This window comes from Nelumbo nucifera, chromosome 1, assembly GCF_055504915.1.
Source record: "Nelumbo nucifera cultivar China Antique chromosome 1, China Antique-T2T, whole genome shotgun sequence".
In the NCBI taxonomy this organism is placed as follows: Eukaryota; Viridiplantae; Streptophyta; class Magnoliopsida; order Proteales; family Nelumbonaceae; genus Nelumbo; species Nelumbo nucifera.
This window is the reverse complement of record NC_142649.1, coordinates 127,399,613-127,416,558: the sequence shown is the minus strand read 5'-3', so window position 1 is coordinate 127,416,558 and position 16,946 is coordinate 127,399,613. Positions and strand designations below refer to the sequence as shown.

The 16,946-nt window shown below is 37.8% G+C and overlaps 1 protein-coding gene across 1 annotated transcript; it reads right to left on the bottom strand.

The window, feature by feature from the left end:
• Window positions 1–5,953: 5,953 nt before the first annotated feature.
• LOC104613103 (uncharacterized) lies at window positions 5,954–9,166 on the bottom strand. The gene is made up of 4 exons (XM_010280799.3): window positions 8,577–9,166; window positions 7,668–7,765; window positions 7,508–7,573; window positions 5,954–7,056 (listed from the first exon to the last, which is right to left on the bottom strand). Exons 1-4 carry the CDS (start codon window positions 8,966–8,968, stop codon window positions 6,278–6,280), a joined length of 1,335 nt encoding a protein of 444 aa, XP_010279101.1. The 5' UTR covers window positions 8,969–9,166; the 3' UTR covers window positions 5,954–6,277.
• Window positions 9,167–16,946: the final 7,780 nt, after the last annotated feature.

The window sequence follows — 16,946 nt, the reverse complement described above, 5'->3', positions numbered from 1 at the left end:
TTTTAAAAATGAATTTTTATGGCTAAAATGGTTATTGCCTTATTTACATGAGAAATAAAAGAACATGGGTAAATGCACTTACTCGGGTAAGTGTTTCCCAGGAAAAACTTACCCAAGTAACTGCATTTACTCGGGTAAGTAACTTATCGAAAAGCGAACAAGGCCTTAAAGTCAGGCCTGTACTACCCGAGACCTCAACTGAAGCCCAACCCAAATTTTGATCAGGCCCAAGAAACTCGAGTTGGATTTACCCAAGTTGCACCCTTAATATATGACTTCTTGTGCCCATTTAGGAGGGTTTCACACTGAAGCTTTTGGCTTTGAGAAATGGGAGGTGGGTCACCCATAAAGCCTATAAACAATGTTTATTATGGTTTTCGAACCGTCATTGACTCGGATGGTCAAACTATTTGGCCCGAGAACCGTTTAGACAACTGATTCTATTTTACTCCAAACCCAGTCCCTAGTAAAAACCGTTGAATCGATCAACAACCCATTGATTTGGGTGGTCAATCCGTTCAACAGTTTTTTGCTGTTTTTATTTTTAATTATTTTTATTTTATTTTTAATTTTTATTGTCATAACAGATTATCCGTTTGAACCAGAGGGTCAAACCATTAACCCAAAAACCAATGGCCAAAACGGTTCCATTTTCAGATCATTTTTTAAAACCATGATGTTTACAAATGAATAGCATTGAGCTTAACGTGGGACTAGTAATCTAGTCTCAAGCCCCAGAATTATAAAAAGTTATTTTATCATAGAATAAAGACTAATATGTGATGCAAACAGAGCAAAAGGCATCAGATTGACAACTCAAAGCCAGACTAGAATTTAGCCCAGCACGTAAGCCATTGCTTCCAAAGTGAACTCTTCATACTTCAATGAAACTTGTTCAGCCCAAAATTAGATTATATCCAACTTGCATGTTAAAAGACTCCATTCCGCTCCAGGGGACAATATTTTATCTCATATAAAAGTTGGAATACCACAAACTGCACTGACCGGTATGCCCCAAAAACAATTGATAGTTCTATTTCTCGTATGTAATTGGATAACAAACCTACTCAGTTGTTAAATAGACACATTTAATGTAACAATATAACAAGGAATTAGTTCAGGTGTTAAATAGGAGATCTGCTAACTGCAGCTACCCTCAAACATGTCTCGTACTTGTATATGTTGTAGCCTTGTAGGTGAGATATGCAACTATTGCGCTTTGGATGGATAGAATAAGTAACTTAACCCCAAACTATAAGGCATAAGGAAGATAAAAAAAGTTAAAAAAGAAAAAAGAAAAATATTGATTATTGGATAAGTCAACAAGTAAATCCACAATTTTTTTTGGTAATAAAGCATTTCACATTTATTTCAATGGATGAAGTAATTTGTGACTTGTAAGTGGGTTAATAGTGTGTTTGTGTTTGGTTTGAGAGGAAAGGAAGGGAAAAGGGAAGTAAACCCAAGGGTGGGTCTTGGTATTTGATGACCAAAACCTTGGGCATATAATGGTTCAGCAAAGCAAATGCTGAAAAGGTCGTGTATTGGTTTCTCCTTAACACGTCTCTTTCTACCAATCGAGTGGTGGCTCAGTTGATACGTTAGCTGGATAGTCCCAAGTCCCAACCGATATGAAGAATCTAGTCCCACTATTACTGCCTACCTTCCAGAGTTATTAATATGTTGTGTTAAATAACGAAAAAAGCACAAGACATGTCTCTTTGTTGTTATTTCTCCTCTTCTAATTTGCAGAATCTCCATCTGAATTCTAAACTTGATCCACGCAGCATATCTAAAATCTTATTAGTGCGTTTTGTTTCCTTAACCAAACAAATGACAACATGCCCATGGAGGACGCCTAGACTTGTTCCAAGTCAAGATTAGGCTCCAGCTTGCTGAAAGTTTGGAAGATAACCCATTTCCAAATTCCAAGGTTTCCTCTTCAAAGCAATAAATTTGTGCTTCTGTCATGTAACCACCCACCATATTGTCTATACTCTAGCTATATAAGGCCGCTTATTCTCATTCTCATACAATAAAAATCTCTTCACCACTAAAAAATTCTATCTCCCTCCCTGAATCTTGGCATGGATCTCTCTCTAACATTTTCCTTAGCTGTTTTCTTAGCTATTATTTTGAATAGCCAAACTCCATCTCTTGCTACTACAAGTGTGACCTCTTTAAGCATTTTTACAGATAAAAAAGCATTGTTCTCATTTAAGTCCCTCCTAGTAGACCCTTCAAACACTCTATCGTCATGGGACCAGAATACTTCTCCTTGCAATTGGACTGGAGTCATCTGCAACAACTCTAGCCAAAAGAGTAATTGGTCTTGAGCTTGGGGGCCTTGGTTTAACAGGTATTATCAGTCCGTACCTTGTCAATCTCTCCTTTCTTAGTTACATTCATTTACAGAAGAACAAACTTGCAGGAACTCTTCCTGATCGAATTGACGATCTTTCTCACTTGCAATATCTAAACATGAGCTCTAACCTCATAGAAGGGTCAATCCCACCAAACATAAACAGGTGCTCGAAGCTATGGGTCCTTGGCTTGATGGATAACAAGATATCGGGTCAAATACCAGCAGGACTTTATCACCTCTCAAAGCTTCAAATTCTGGACTTGAGTCATAACAGTCTTTCTGGTTCAATTCCACCCTCTATTGGAAACCTTTCATCACTTACAACTCTAAACTTAGACACCAATTCTCTATCCGGATTGGTACCCATCAACTTGGGTAATCTTCGACACTTGAGATTGTTCGAACTCAGCCTCAACAATCTCACAGGCACCGTCCCCTCATCCCTATACAATCTTTCTTCCCTTGATCATTTTGCTTTGGCTGCAAACCACTTGTGGGGTGAAATTCCAAGTGATATTGACATTAAGCTTCCAAATCTTCTATTCTTCAATTTTTGCCTCAACAAATTCACTGGTCAAGTTCCAAAATCATTACATAATCTCACCAAAATCGAAACTCTTCGCATATCTCACAACTTTCTTCATGGACCATTGCCACAAGGAATAGAAAAGCTTCATCACATTGAAATGTATAACTTGGGGTTCAACCGTATTGTAAGTTCTGGTGATGGTGGCTTAAGTTTCATTACTTCTTTATCAAATTGTTCTCATCTTCAAGTCCTCTCTTTGGAAGAAAATCTCATATAGGGAATCATTCCAGAATCCATCGGTAATCTATCAAATACTCTCACGAAAATATACATTGGAGGTAACAGGATTTATGGTAGCATGCCCTCGTCAATCCTCTTTCTTAGAAACTTGAATTTGCTAAATTTGAGTCATAATTTTATCTCTGGTGAAATTCCAACAGAAATTGACCAGATGAAGGAACTACTGGTGCTAAGTTTGGCTGGAAATAGGATCTCTGGCAAAATTCCAGATTCTCCAGGGAATCTAAGCAAATTAAATAAGCTTGAATTGTTTGGAAATGAGTTAGTAGGAAGAATACCAACCTCTTTTGGTGACTATCAAAACCTGAATTTAATGGATTTAGCCTACAACAGGCTAAATGATAGCATACCCCAAGAAATTTTCAATCTCTCCAATTTGAACTCTCTACTCAACTTATCCAAAAATTTTCTAAGTGGACCTCTTCCCCAAGAAGTTGGCTTGTTGGAAAAATTAGCCATAATTGATATCTCTGATAACCAACTGTCAGGAAGCATACCAGATTCTATAGGGAATTGTAAGAGCTTAGAAAATCTTTTACTATCCAGGAATTTTCTCTCGGGTCATATTCCCAATACTCTTAGAGAAATACGGAGACTAAACACTCTAGGCTTCTCATCCAACCAACTTTCTGGTCTCATTCCCTCTGATCTTCAACAATTACAAGTCCTTCAGTTTTTGAATCTCTCTTACAATGACCATGAAGGAGAGGTTCCCACAGATGGGGTCTTCAGTAATCGCTCTAGTGTTCATCTTGAAGGCAACCCAAAGCTTTGTTTTCCTTCTGCATGTAAAAAGGGTCAAAATCATGGGAAAGGTTCATCTGTGGCTCAGATTATGATCCCCATTGCTGGTTCAATTGCATTTTGTTTACTAGGCATACTATTTTCAGTTTTCTTCTACAAAAGAAGAAGAAGCAAGGCATCAACATCAGAGTCGCAAGTTATTCCGATTAAGGGACAGCATCAAATGGTTTCTTATGATGAGTTGCGCGTGGCAACTGAGCACTTTGATCCAGAAAATCTGATTGGAAGTGGAAGCTTTGGGTCCGTCTACAAAGGGATCCTCAAACAAGGAATTGTTGTTGGAATTAAGGTCATTGACCATGGGACTCATGGAGCACTGAAGAGCTTTTATGCAGAGTGCGAGGTTTTGAAGAACGCCAGACACAGGAACCTTGTTAAACTGATCACTTGTTGCTCTAGTGTTGATTTCAACAACATTGAATCAGGCTCTGGTTTATGAATACATAGAGAATGGGAACTTGGGTGATTGGATTCATGGAAGAAGGCATGAAAGTGGAGAAGGGTTGAATGTTATGGAGAGGTTGAATGTCGCCATTGATATTGCATGTGCCATGGACTACTTGCACCATGACTGCCAGCCTCCAGTGGTGCACTGCGACCTAAAGCCAAGAAATGTACTCTTGGAAAATGGCATGAATGCTAAGGTAGGGGACTTTGGGCTAGAAAGATTGATGCTTGAGAAAGCAAATGAAGGAAAATCTACTACTGCCACATACGGTCTCAAGGGCTCTTTAGGATATATACCTCCAGGCAAGTTCCTCTCTCTCTCTCTCTCTCTCTCTCTCTCTCTCTTATATGCATTTCTAATTTTTATTTTAGCCTTTTATGGGGCCTCCTTGACCCCATGACCTGAATGCAGAGTATGGACTAGTTGGGAGACCATCAACCAGAGGTGATGTCTACAGCTTCGGAGTCATTGCTGGAACTCTTCACAGGAAAGAGCCCAACCCATGAGATGTTCCTGGAAGGGTTAAGTATAGCCAAATGGGTGCAATCAGTCTACCCTGACAACACTAAAGAAGTTCTGGATCCTGAATTACTACTACAAATGGACAACTTTCATTATGCAAGGTGCCCCATAAGCCCCAAAGTTTAACAAGAATGTTCGGAATCAATTTTGGAGATTGCGTTAGGCTGCGCCATTGATTCACCTCAGTTGCGCATTAGCATGAGAGATGCCCTCCACGCACTGAAGGATATAAGAGATACTCTCACAAGATACGCTTTAAGCACATCTGATGAAATTTTCCAGGCATCTAGGAGTACAACAGTTACTCCTACAGCAGATAGTCCTGCAGAATCCATTTAAACAAGTAATTGGTCCTTTATATGAGCATGATTTAAGTGCTGAATTTCATACATTTGCACGGCCCAATTTCATATGGATAGTATGTTTTTTCTTTGTATTTGTTTGTGTCTAAAGTTCTAGTAAAACTTGTGCATTTTTTTATATTGAAGCTCTCTAAGAAATTGATATTTATGCACTCTGGATCTCCTTCAAACAAGATGTGCAAATGGGCTAAGAAATCCAATCAGAAATAAACATATGCCAGAAACCGGTATCATCAGATTATCTACCGATGTGTTTACTTCTGATTGGGTTTTGTAGAATCGTGTCTTTGTTAGTTGTAACATATCTGGAGTCATCACCATGGGCAAGTTCTGCACTCGCTTTCTTTGTTGTATTTTCATAAAAACTGGTTCCCACTGATAGATACTGTATTTTATAATGCAAACAATACTCTGATAAAGGTTCTAAATTCAGAATATTAGAATATTTGTGCGTATACATTGAAAGAAATTATGCCCCACCGTATATTTGAGGCTATAATCAGGTAGTCCATTTTATTGTTTTTTATTTGAGATAAAGAAATATTAAAAAATATTTTAATATTTTTTCAACAATAAAAACCTTCATCAACAATAAAAACCACAGCTAGATCAACACAGAAATATTGAGCAACAAATCCCTAAGATGAGGCCAGATTAGATCCGGACCAGATTTAATATTAAATAGCATTGAGAAATCTACAGTCATCAAAAAAACTTATCCTAATATTCAATTCATGCACACAGCAGATTTTACCATCCACGAGGCAATGATAACTATAACAATATTACTCAATTAGGTCCCATAAACTCCACAAAACCAAATATCTAACTCCCCAAGTTGGATCTTCTGTGACCCGATCCGCATTATCTACACTTCACCTTTACTGGTAGTCTCTGCTTGGCAGTGGAGGAAAGTCTCTACCAGGCATCTCTCTCATAATCTCACCTCACCTGGGGTAAGGATTCCCATCTGGCATGCCTCCCATGTCCCTGTTCGGTGCATTACTGTTCTGAAAGTCTCTATTTGGCATGGCACCACTTGGCATTTCCCTATTTTGGTAGGGCATACCTCCACTGTGAGGTCCATCCCTGTTCTGAAAGTCTCTGGGTGGCATGTTTCCCATGTTGGGCATGTTGTTTGAGTATCCTGCATTATTGGGCATACCCCCCATATTTGGCATGCTGTTGTGAACGGGTGGCATTCCTCCCATATTAGGCATGGGGTTCTGAGCATCCCGATTAGGCGGCATGCCTCCCATATTTGGCATGTTGTTGTTGTGCACAGGTGGTGGCATTCCTCCCATATTAGGCATGGGATTCTGGAAATTCTGGTTTTTTGGCATCCCTCCCATATTAGGCATGGGATTCTGGAAATTTTGGTTTGTTGGCATCCCTCCCATATTAGGCAAGGGATTCTGGAAATTCTGGTTTGGTGGCATTCCTCCCATATTAGGCATGGGATTCTGGAAATTCTGGTTTGGTGGCATACCTCCCACATTAGGCATGGGGCTTTGAGGATCCCGGTTAGGCATTGGTGGCATTTCTCTTGCTTGAAAATCACGGTTTTGCATATTTTCCCGTCTTCTCTCAAAGTTCCTTGACCGATCAAAGTTACGAGGTCTGTCATTGCGCCTTGATCTCTCATTTGCCCGTGCATTGTTCCTAACCCATTCTTCATGGTATTTAGGGTCATATGGAACAGCTTGCCCATTAATAAAAGGTTCCCCTGAAATTATAAAACAGAAGACACAGAATGAGGAATAATCAAAAGCATCTCAATAACAAATTCTAGCCATTAGCATCATTGTCGCTTGCAGACAATAAAATCAGCAAATTTCAAGAATGACTCCATCATCCAAACACATTCCAACAGCCAGGAAACAAGCTGGAATGCCATTAGTTTCATCATCAATTTTATAATAGGTAGAAGTGAATTATCAGGGTGACCAGAAAAGGTAAATATTGAAAGCCATGAGATCAGCAGACTTGGGAATTGTTTCTTTGATGTATAAAATATGAGTGTAAATATGTGTGACTTCACAGAATGCATATGTTGAAGACCTTGTTTCCCATTTTCAAGAACATGAGTTTGTAGTGCCTGACATACTTCAGAATTGAAAACTCAAAGGGGAGAGAAAATTAAGCATGAAAGATGAAACATGTATCATGTGTCTTACCTCCATAATCTTTATTTTTGACATCCAAGTAAGAATCTGGAAGAACCCATCGAACCCTTGGCAGTTCTGCGTAGGTTTCAGAGGAAAATATTGAGTAATATATTAAAATCTGAACAGAAAATAAAAAGAAACATTAACAGAATGTTAAGAAAGAACATACCCTTGATCTTGTATGAGAGCTCCTCAGAAACAAGGGCTCCAAATGCATAATAGTGTCTAGTTGACACCGAGTAAATTTTCATCCTTGCTTCCCCCTCACTACAAGTACAAGGAAAGAAGTAAATAATCAGCAAACCATGAATTACAAGAGAACATAAGGATAGATTTGCTAACATAAATACATACAAAAGTTGATTATAGTATACATTGAGGTAAACAGTACAAGACTCCATAAAAACAAGAAGTTTTTTTGCAATTTTGCCTTCAAACCCACTTCTTTAGTAAATTTTCCTCTTATGAAAAATTACAGCACATTAGTCCCTCTTTGCATGGACTCAAACAGAATTGTAACATATTGAAAAATCATAAGACCAAAATGCCCTATTTCTGAATATATTGAAAACGTAAACTGTTCTATGGAATATCAGATAGCCAGACTGCCAGAGAATTCACAGTAGCATCCAGTTGCACTATTCCATGTTATGGGAAATTCCCCACATTAACAGACAGAACACTCGAAAGGGGAATAAATTTAGCAATCCAACAACAGTAGGAATGAAGCTAATTTTCATAGGAGTTCGTATTAGCCATCAATGAAAAGAAAAACAAGTTATATTCAGAAAACATAGTTAAATATCAGTTCAAAGTACCCGTCAGGGAAAATCAAATTAAACCCATCAAACAACCAAAATAAATCCAGATAAGTGCTGAACAAGTGCTACTACAGTGTACATTTCGGAAATAAAAAGTACAAGAATGAAAGAAGAAATCATAACCCCCAAAGAAAGGCTTCATTTCTTCATGGAAGAAAGCGCTCAACTGTAGTTTCAGTACAAAATCCCCTTTATGCCAAAAACAGAAACAGCTGAAACTGGATAATGCAAAGAAAAGGATGATAGAAGAAACCAACCTTCCAACCACCATGGCTAGGGTCTTGATGTAACTATCAATGATTTCGTCTCTTGTCGGCTCCCCTTCAGGTTTCTCCATAACAACGAGCCAGTGCTCGAAGTCGCAGCCGTCGAGCAGTATCGTCTCCTTCGGTGGACGATTCGACCAGTTGGGGTTCGGGTCGTTCAAGGACGAAGCAGACTGTCGTGTGGCGAAGCATCTCAAACTGACCGACGACGGGAACCGACAAAACTCAGTAAGGGCTACGAGAGGTCGGAGACGAAGAAGAGGCGATGAAGGAATTAGAGTAATGCGAGGACCAGAGATAGATGCTGAGGTGAAAGCACGAGAGACTATCGATGTTAAGGATGGTTTGCTGATCAGAGTTCGACGAAAGAGAGACAGCGCCATGCTTGCTTCCCTGCAAAAACCCTAGCTGAGAAAGAGAGCGTCCAGAGGAGGGTTTTACGCGTTACGCCAAAGACTCAAAGAGGCCTATATGGTTTCGATTGTTTCGCAAAGAGATGCAACTTGACCGGATTGGTTCAGTTCTGACCATGATCAGTTCGACCCAATTTTCTCCCAAAAAAGGTTCGATGAGGATGCCGTAAACACATGATACCGGTAAAACTTATTACATCAACCACTCCGAATCTGTTAGCCAAAATATTATCCCACATTAAATTATTCACAAAGCACCACCACCGTGTATTATTCATTGCGCATCTGTAACATCCCGTCATATAAGTAAAGATGTGAGAACAGCAAGACACATCATAGTCCTGATCAATGAGGTAGGTTTTTATTAAACTTTTCCGCATCATAAAAAATTCATGTCGACCCAATTATACAACAAAAATCACCACCTCCTACTCATGTTTATTCGTATAAATTAAGGCTATAAATTTGGCCGGGTTAAAACCAATCTTAGTCTAATTCTAAGTTTTAAATCACAATTCTAACGTTAACATAAGGTTTAAATTATCAGAAACGTTAAGTGTATTGGAAAGGTAATTTTAAGAAATGTATTGAGGATTCGTTTGGTTTGTGATTGGAATTGAAATCGGAATCCCTTGGAATCATTGGAATGGTCTATTCCCTCTACTTGTTTGGTTCAGACTGGAATCGGAATCGGATTCCGATCAATGTTGTTTGGTTCATTAAGAGGTTGGAATCGGTTTGTGTGTCAAATACAATGTGTACACATTAGGTGGTGATAGATGTGTAAAGTGGGTCGTGTCGGGTCGTGTCATTAAGAGGCCGACACGGCACGACACGTGGGCGGCCCATGCATGGCAGCCACGACACGGCCCGTGGGCAGCCCACGCAAAGTGCAGGCTGTATCGTGTTGGCCGGCAGACCTCACGGGCCGTGCCACCCTCTCTGGTGAAAATTTTGGGGGTCGGCCTGGCCCACAGCCCAGGCCCGTGCCATGCCGCGGGCTAGGCTGGCTCGTGGGCCGAGCCTTGGGCCAAGTCGGGCCGTGCATCGAGCCAAAGCTATTATTTAAAAAAATTGACAAAAAACTTTAATTTTTAATTTTGTGTATACAATTGCTTATATATACCATAATTAAATAAAATAGTATAATAAAATTAAAAAAATATTTATTTTATTAATATATTATTATATAATATATAAATAATATATATGGGACGTGTCAAGCCATGTCGTGGGCCAGGCTGCACCAGGTTGCAAGTTGGGCCGTATTGGCCCACAGGCGCATGGCCCACTCGGTCATGTCGTGTCGTGCTGGCCCATGGACCTAAAACCCCAGGCCCAGCACGACCCACATGATCGTGCCAGGCCGCGAGCAGCATGGCCCAATTTACATGTTTAGGTGGTGAGCAAGCACATTAAATGTTCTTTTAACTATATTTTGAGTTAGATACTTTTTTGGGGATGGCATTAATGACATAAGCGACAGTAAATAGCGTTGAGTGTCTGTCAACTGTGGAATGTGAATCCCATTCCGGGGGAGGGGGGCGGGAATATGGCATTCCACCTGCTCATTCCCATTCTTGTCTAGCAAACATCTGAAAATGGAATGACCCATTCCGATTCCGATTCTAGGGTTCTATTCTCTCGAACCAAATAAACCCTAGATACGTCTTGGATATTGTATGTATATTAGAGAAAAAATAGGATACGCTTAGATACACTTGGAAACACTATAAATACTTTAATAAATCATAAAATATACATCAATAACAAAAAATATAAGACCTCAATGAGGTGTATATACATTAAATTAATATATTTTAATGGTTTTATGAAGAAATATATTATAGTTAATTATAATTTCATTAAAAACCCTATGCTTAACTATAATTTATAAGTTATAATTCTTAAGTTTTAATGTTTTATGGGATGGGTAAAACCCAACACTCCTATCCAACCATAAAATATGCTATAGGTACATAGTGCTCGTTGAGTCCCTTAAAGCATAGAAAACACTAAATTGATGCCACATGGACGCTTGCGATCAGCCTACAACTCATCTTTCCTCTACAATGAACTCATAGTACAATACAGATCTGCGATGAACCCACGGTTCAGCACCCGCTTGGGATGAGCCTACGCTTAGTGCAAGCTGAAAACATATTCGAGTTGAACTTGCAATGAGGTTTTACACGTTTGGCCCCGCGATCAACCCTCAGATATGGGATCCCAATTTGTTAAGAACCAGGCTCAGATATTAGTTGCACACGTAATTTCAAAGTGACGAATGTGACAAAGGGCCACATAAGTTTAATAAGATGTTGTCTGCCAAGCAGTAACGTCACTAGCGCCACATCGATTAAGTGAGGCGCAAAAGGTAGTAGCACATATGGGTTATGAGGATCTTCGAGTGAAAGGAAAGTCAATCCTCGAAGAGATCCCCATAAGAACACGTGGCGAAACTCTACCAATGCTCCTTAACGACTGACAGCGAATCCAATATTCCCTTTCCTAAAATAAAACAAACACCTTTAGCTCCTTCCTTTCAGGATCTCGAGATCTCCCCCATAAATAGAGATCCTTCTCATAATGAAATTCATTCATTCAATCATTAATTACCCTTATTGTTGATATCCCTGCTCAATCGTCTCATCACTCACCCTTTACCCTAGCCTCCTCGTTGATTCTCTACTCTCAGCCTTCCTTTTTCCTTCAAAGAGACCACTTCCCTAGCCTAGCCACCACCTCACCTACACATGCATTGGCACAATTTCCAAGTGAAAATATAATTAATAATTATTTATTACTTAAATAATTAATATTTATTATTTATTTCCAAAACTTATAAAAATAAATAAACAATATACAATATATTCAAAAAATAGTTATTAAAAAAGAAATTTCATTGCTTTGTGGATATGATAGATCATCCTTAGAATTACAATATATTTAATCATTGTAATCAAATGATAAAATATAATTATTTATTTATTTATTTTTTAATTCTAAAAATATAAAAATAAAAAATTAATTATTAAAGAATAAATTTCAATTGGTTTGTGGATATGATAGATCATCCATGGAATTATAATATATTCAATTATTGTGACCAAATGATAAGTTATAATTAATTATTATTTATTTTTTAATTCTAAAATATAAAAAATCGAAAAAAATATTAAAGAAGAAATTTCAATCGCTCTATGGATATGATAGATAAATCCATAGATCTAAAACGTAGACATATTTAGTCTTTATAGGCAAAGAAAAAATTACATTTCAAATTTTTTTGTTAATTTATATTTTCCCCAAATATCTTCATGAAATTTCCGTAAATGTTCTGATAATACAAAAGAAAATTGTGATTTTGAATGTAAGAAATGTAGATCAACATAAATTTAAGCATTCAAGGAAAAAAATCACAAGATATTATAAAAAATTGAAAAAAAAAACTTACCTATTTTTGTCATATTTTTTCAAATTTTGAAAAATCTACAAAAATTAACGCTTCACACTTGTTTCTTGCAAATATAGCACTCTAGGAATGAGGTTTGGAGTTTTAGAGTTATTTAGGGGTGAAAGAAGGCTTATTTAAGGGGAAAAGAAGCTTGCTTTCCCCCCTTTTTTCCAGTTTTTTGCCGTATCTTTTTCGTCAATATTCTACCGATACACCCCTGATCTGAATGCAAAAAAGATGAGATGTCCGATTTCCATGCGTATCATGTAACGGTTTTTCAAAGATACGATACGATGCACCCGATACAAGGTGTATCATATCGAAATTTTAAACCTTGCCCTAACCCAATCCAACCTCCCCAACCCTAATCCAACCCAACTTTAGGTTTGGTTGGGTTCTTAATCTTAGATCTTAACTTATATATATATATCCTATGTTTTATTAGTATTTGTTTGTTGATGGTTCTTTAAGTACAAAGTGTTTGAAAAGACTATAGTTTATGATGATGACTTATAATAAATCTTTTATAGGGAGCAAGCTATAGGTGGCAAACAACAAAGAGGAGATAAAGAATAACATATTCAGAAAACATAAAATATTTTATCAAGGTTTTAGTATTTCCAATTAGGATTAAGTGAAGTGATTATCTTAAATGAAATAAATGATAATATGTGGTAGTGGATATACAACTATCATGCATCTAAACAAATCATTGTATAATCATATATAACATATATTTATATATGATGTGTACTATAGAGTCGAGTTCGGGTTGGGTCGGGTTGCCCAAGGGATCAACCCTAACCCAACCCGAAGTAAAGTCGGGTTCATAAATTTCAACCCTAACCCTAACCCGAGCATCAACCCGCTCCAACCCAACCCGACTTTTTTGGGTTGGGTTCAAGCTAACTTGGCCCAAGTTGCAGCCTTAGTATAAATCATTATCATCCCATTCCTTCGGTTATCAATAACAATAGAGGTGCAATAGAGTTAAGCCAAACTTTGGCATGTCTTAACTCAATTTATGGTTTTTAAAACCGGATTGAATTGGACAGTTGGATTGGAAAACCTAGGAATCAGTGAGGTAACTAGTACTATTTCACCCAAAAATCATTTTTTGGCTAAAAATCGTTGATTTGGTCATGACCCCATTGACCTGGGTGGTTGAACTATCAAACTGTCAACCTAGACAATGGTTTTTTGTCATTTTTTATTTTTTAAATCAAAATGGGATGTTTGTTCGAACTGGATCGTTGGACAGTTCGACCAGGGAACCAATCCCCAAAACAATTCTTTGTCCGGTCTGATTTTAAAAACCTTGGCTCAGTTTGACTAAATACTATTAGGTTTGAGTTTGAGCTCAAGTTTGACTTGAATTATATTTTGTGGGTGAAGCTGGATTTGATTAAATACTCAATGAGCTTGAGTTTAGCTCAAAAGCTCGAAAAAAAAATATATTTATATTATATTATATATGATATTTTTATAATATATATTATAAAATAAGATAAATTTCTTAAACTATCCCTAAGGTTTAGGAAATTGACTAACTATACCCTTACGTACCCCTACTATTTCTAACAATTATCACCATTGTCAAATCCTGACACACAAAAAGTTGCTTTTACCCTTACATTAAGAAAGGATGTCATATAGTAAATTACTATTTTAACCCTCTATTTAACACAACAAGCGTTGAATGGAAAACATACGACAACCGCTGCAACTTCTGTCTGGCAGTGCCTATCTCTGTTGGGATTAGAATTGTTCAAAGAGATGGCATCACTGCCCTCTTCTCTGGCGTTTCGACTACTATCCTGCGGTAAACACTATACTCCGCCACGGTTTGATGAGGGACAGGTAGGAATGAGGGAGGAAGGGAGAACCAGAGAGGGGAAGAAAGTGAGGCGTTTTAATCTGCCACTGCAAGTTGCAGCGACGGTGGCAAAACAGGGGAAATTAAAAGAGAGAGACGAAGGGGGAGAGAATAATGGAATCGAGAGGATGAAGGGGGAGAGGACGAAACAGGTGTTTAATTCTGTTGGGGAATCTCGAAGGGAAGAAGAGACAGCATCACTACAGACCTTCTTTCCTCCTCTACCATCGCCGCTACAACTCTTAGCAGCGAACCTCTCTCTCTCTCTCTCCTTTTATCTTCAGCTTAAGCTTAGCTCCCCTGTTTTTCCTCCCTTAACATCGCCGCTGCATCTATAACATAACATCATAACCAGGGCTTGCATCATTGGCCTAGGGGAAATGGTCGTTGGCTTGCATGTAAACCATGAAAATATCGGCTGGGTTACTAAAGGCGGAAGGCAATTGGTATCCAAGGTGAAGGTTACGACAAGAAAGGCAAAAGTTTGAATTTTTTTCGGTGGTGATCTTGTGATTTCTTGATGACTTAACTGGCGGAAATTATTTGTGATTGTAGAGTTTTGATTTGAGTTTATTAGATTTGTTTTATTTTTTGGAGTTAATAGATTGGTTCCTCTTAAAAGAATTCTCATTTGGTTTTGGTTTTGTTTGTTTATTGGCTTTAACCAATACTTCATTTGTCCGACAACCTGAATCTATGGTTTCTGGCAGGTTGTCAGAGAATTTTGGCGTAAGGATGGAGAGATTTCCACCAGAAAAAAGGTGAAGATTCGTTCAGAATGCCATATTCAAATGTGGAGACTTCCCATAGTCGTGAGATAATGGTAAAAAACAGTAGGGATACTTTAAGACAATACTAAAACAGTAGGGGTATAGTTAGTCAATTTTTTAAACTTTATAAGTAGTTTAAGAAATTTTCCCTATAAAATATATATGAAATTCTTATATTATATAAAATATAAATATATATATTTATAATATATATTACAAAATATATTTTTATATTATATAATATATATGTATGCATTTATGTATGTATGTGTTTATTGAGTCAAGCTCGCAAGCTTTCGAGCCAAACTTTTTATTGATCTAGCTCAAGTTTGAATACTAATTGAGCTTACCCCAAGGTTCAAACTCGATTAGAATCAAATTCGATCCCAAACTATTCAATTAGAGCTCGATTCAATTCCAGCCTTAACTAACAATTCCCACAACATCCTCCAAGTCGTTTTGGGTCTTTAAAATATCATTATCCCCAACCTTCTTACCATGCTCAATTGCTCTGCCTCTCTATCCATACCCATATCCTAGTCCCCCTATTGTTCCTGTCATAACACATACTTTTCATCACCTTGGGGTAGATTTGAGTCGAATTGAGCCTTTTGGCTATTCGAGCTCAGTTCGCGAAAAATCCATGAGGCTCAAGCTCAATTCAAGCTAGAGATTTAAGCTTGAATGTGAACCAAACTTCCTATAAAAAATTAAAATTATACATATAAAAAATAATAATATTATATATAATATTTATTATTACACATATAAAAATAAAAATATTATTATAATATGTGTATGTACATATGTATGTATGTATGTGTGTATAAAGCTTAATTGGACTCACGAGTCAAGTGTTATTAGGCTCAAGCTCAACTCAATTAACAAACAAGCCTATATATTAGGAGGTTGAGACCAAGCCAAATTGAGCTTTTCACAAGCAGAGATCAAATAGCTCATGAAAAACTCGATTTTGTTTCCATCCCCATTCAACATCCTTCACTACTCCACTTAAAAGTTACCTTATTAGGACTTCTCCAAGTCATGATGGTTTAGGTGGTTGAAGTTTTTCGGCAACAATTTTGTATTTTTATCTCTCACTTATTGAAATAGTGAATGGGCAATCAAGTCAAGTATTAAGTTGTTTAAGCTTGAGCTAATTTTATCACCCACCGTAATGTTAATTAACGATGTTGGATTTGAGTGATGATTTGTGAAAGTTCAAAGTACTTTGTTGTCACACTTGAAAGTCCATGCCATTCAATGTCATTACCCCCAAAGTAGGATGTAGATTATTTCATCTGCACTCGAAGTTTGTAAATTTTATTTTGTTGATGTAAAATAAGAAAAACCTTACAACCATGTTACCAAATGAACTCGAGTTAAACTCAACTCAAACTCCACTACTTCCAACCAAATTTGAGTATTTAGTGAGTCAAACTAGAATATCTCGCAAACAAGGGCGGAGCTAGGAATTTTTTATGAGGGGGGCAAAACCTAGCTGGATTTTTTCTGGGGAGTGGGAAGAATAATTTGGATGGGCCATTAGGGGGACCAACCAATGGGGTGAGGAGTGGGGGAAGGATGAAAATATAGATGGAAGAAAGTAATATATAAGTGGGGATTTCTAGGCCATGGATCCCCTGGGTCCCCCCTTGGCTCCACCCCTTCTGACCAAGAGTTCACATTTGTGCCTCATAGAGCACACCCTAGAGGCTCCCCACATGCACATCTCAACGTGCATTGGGAACATCTTCCATACTTTTCATTAGGAGATGTTCTCAATACACAGTTGGGATGTATTATGGGGCACCAATGTCATCACACTTGTGAATAGGCTCAGCT

Bases quoted from the DNA above. Each gene is read 5' to 3' on its own strand.
- LOC104613103 (XM_010280799.3), bottom strand. From the start codon at position 8,968: ATGGCGCTGTCTCTCTTTCGTCGAACTCTGATCAGCAAACCATCCTTA. The intron at 7,766-8,576 runs GTTGGTTTCTTC...TTGTACTTGTAG, and splicing joins CTAGCCATGGTGGTTGGAAG to TGAGGGGGAAGCAAGGATGA. The intron at 7,057-7,507 runs GTAAGACACATG...TTATAATTTCAG, and splicing joins CAAAAATAAAGATTATGGAG to GGGAACCTTTTATTAATGGG.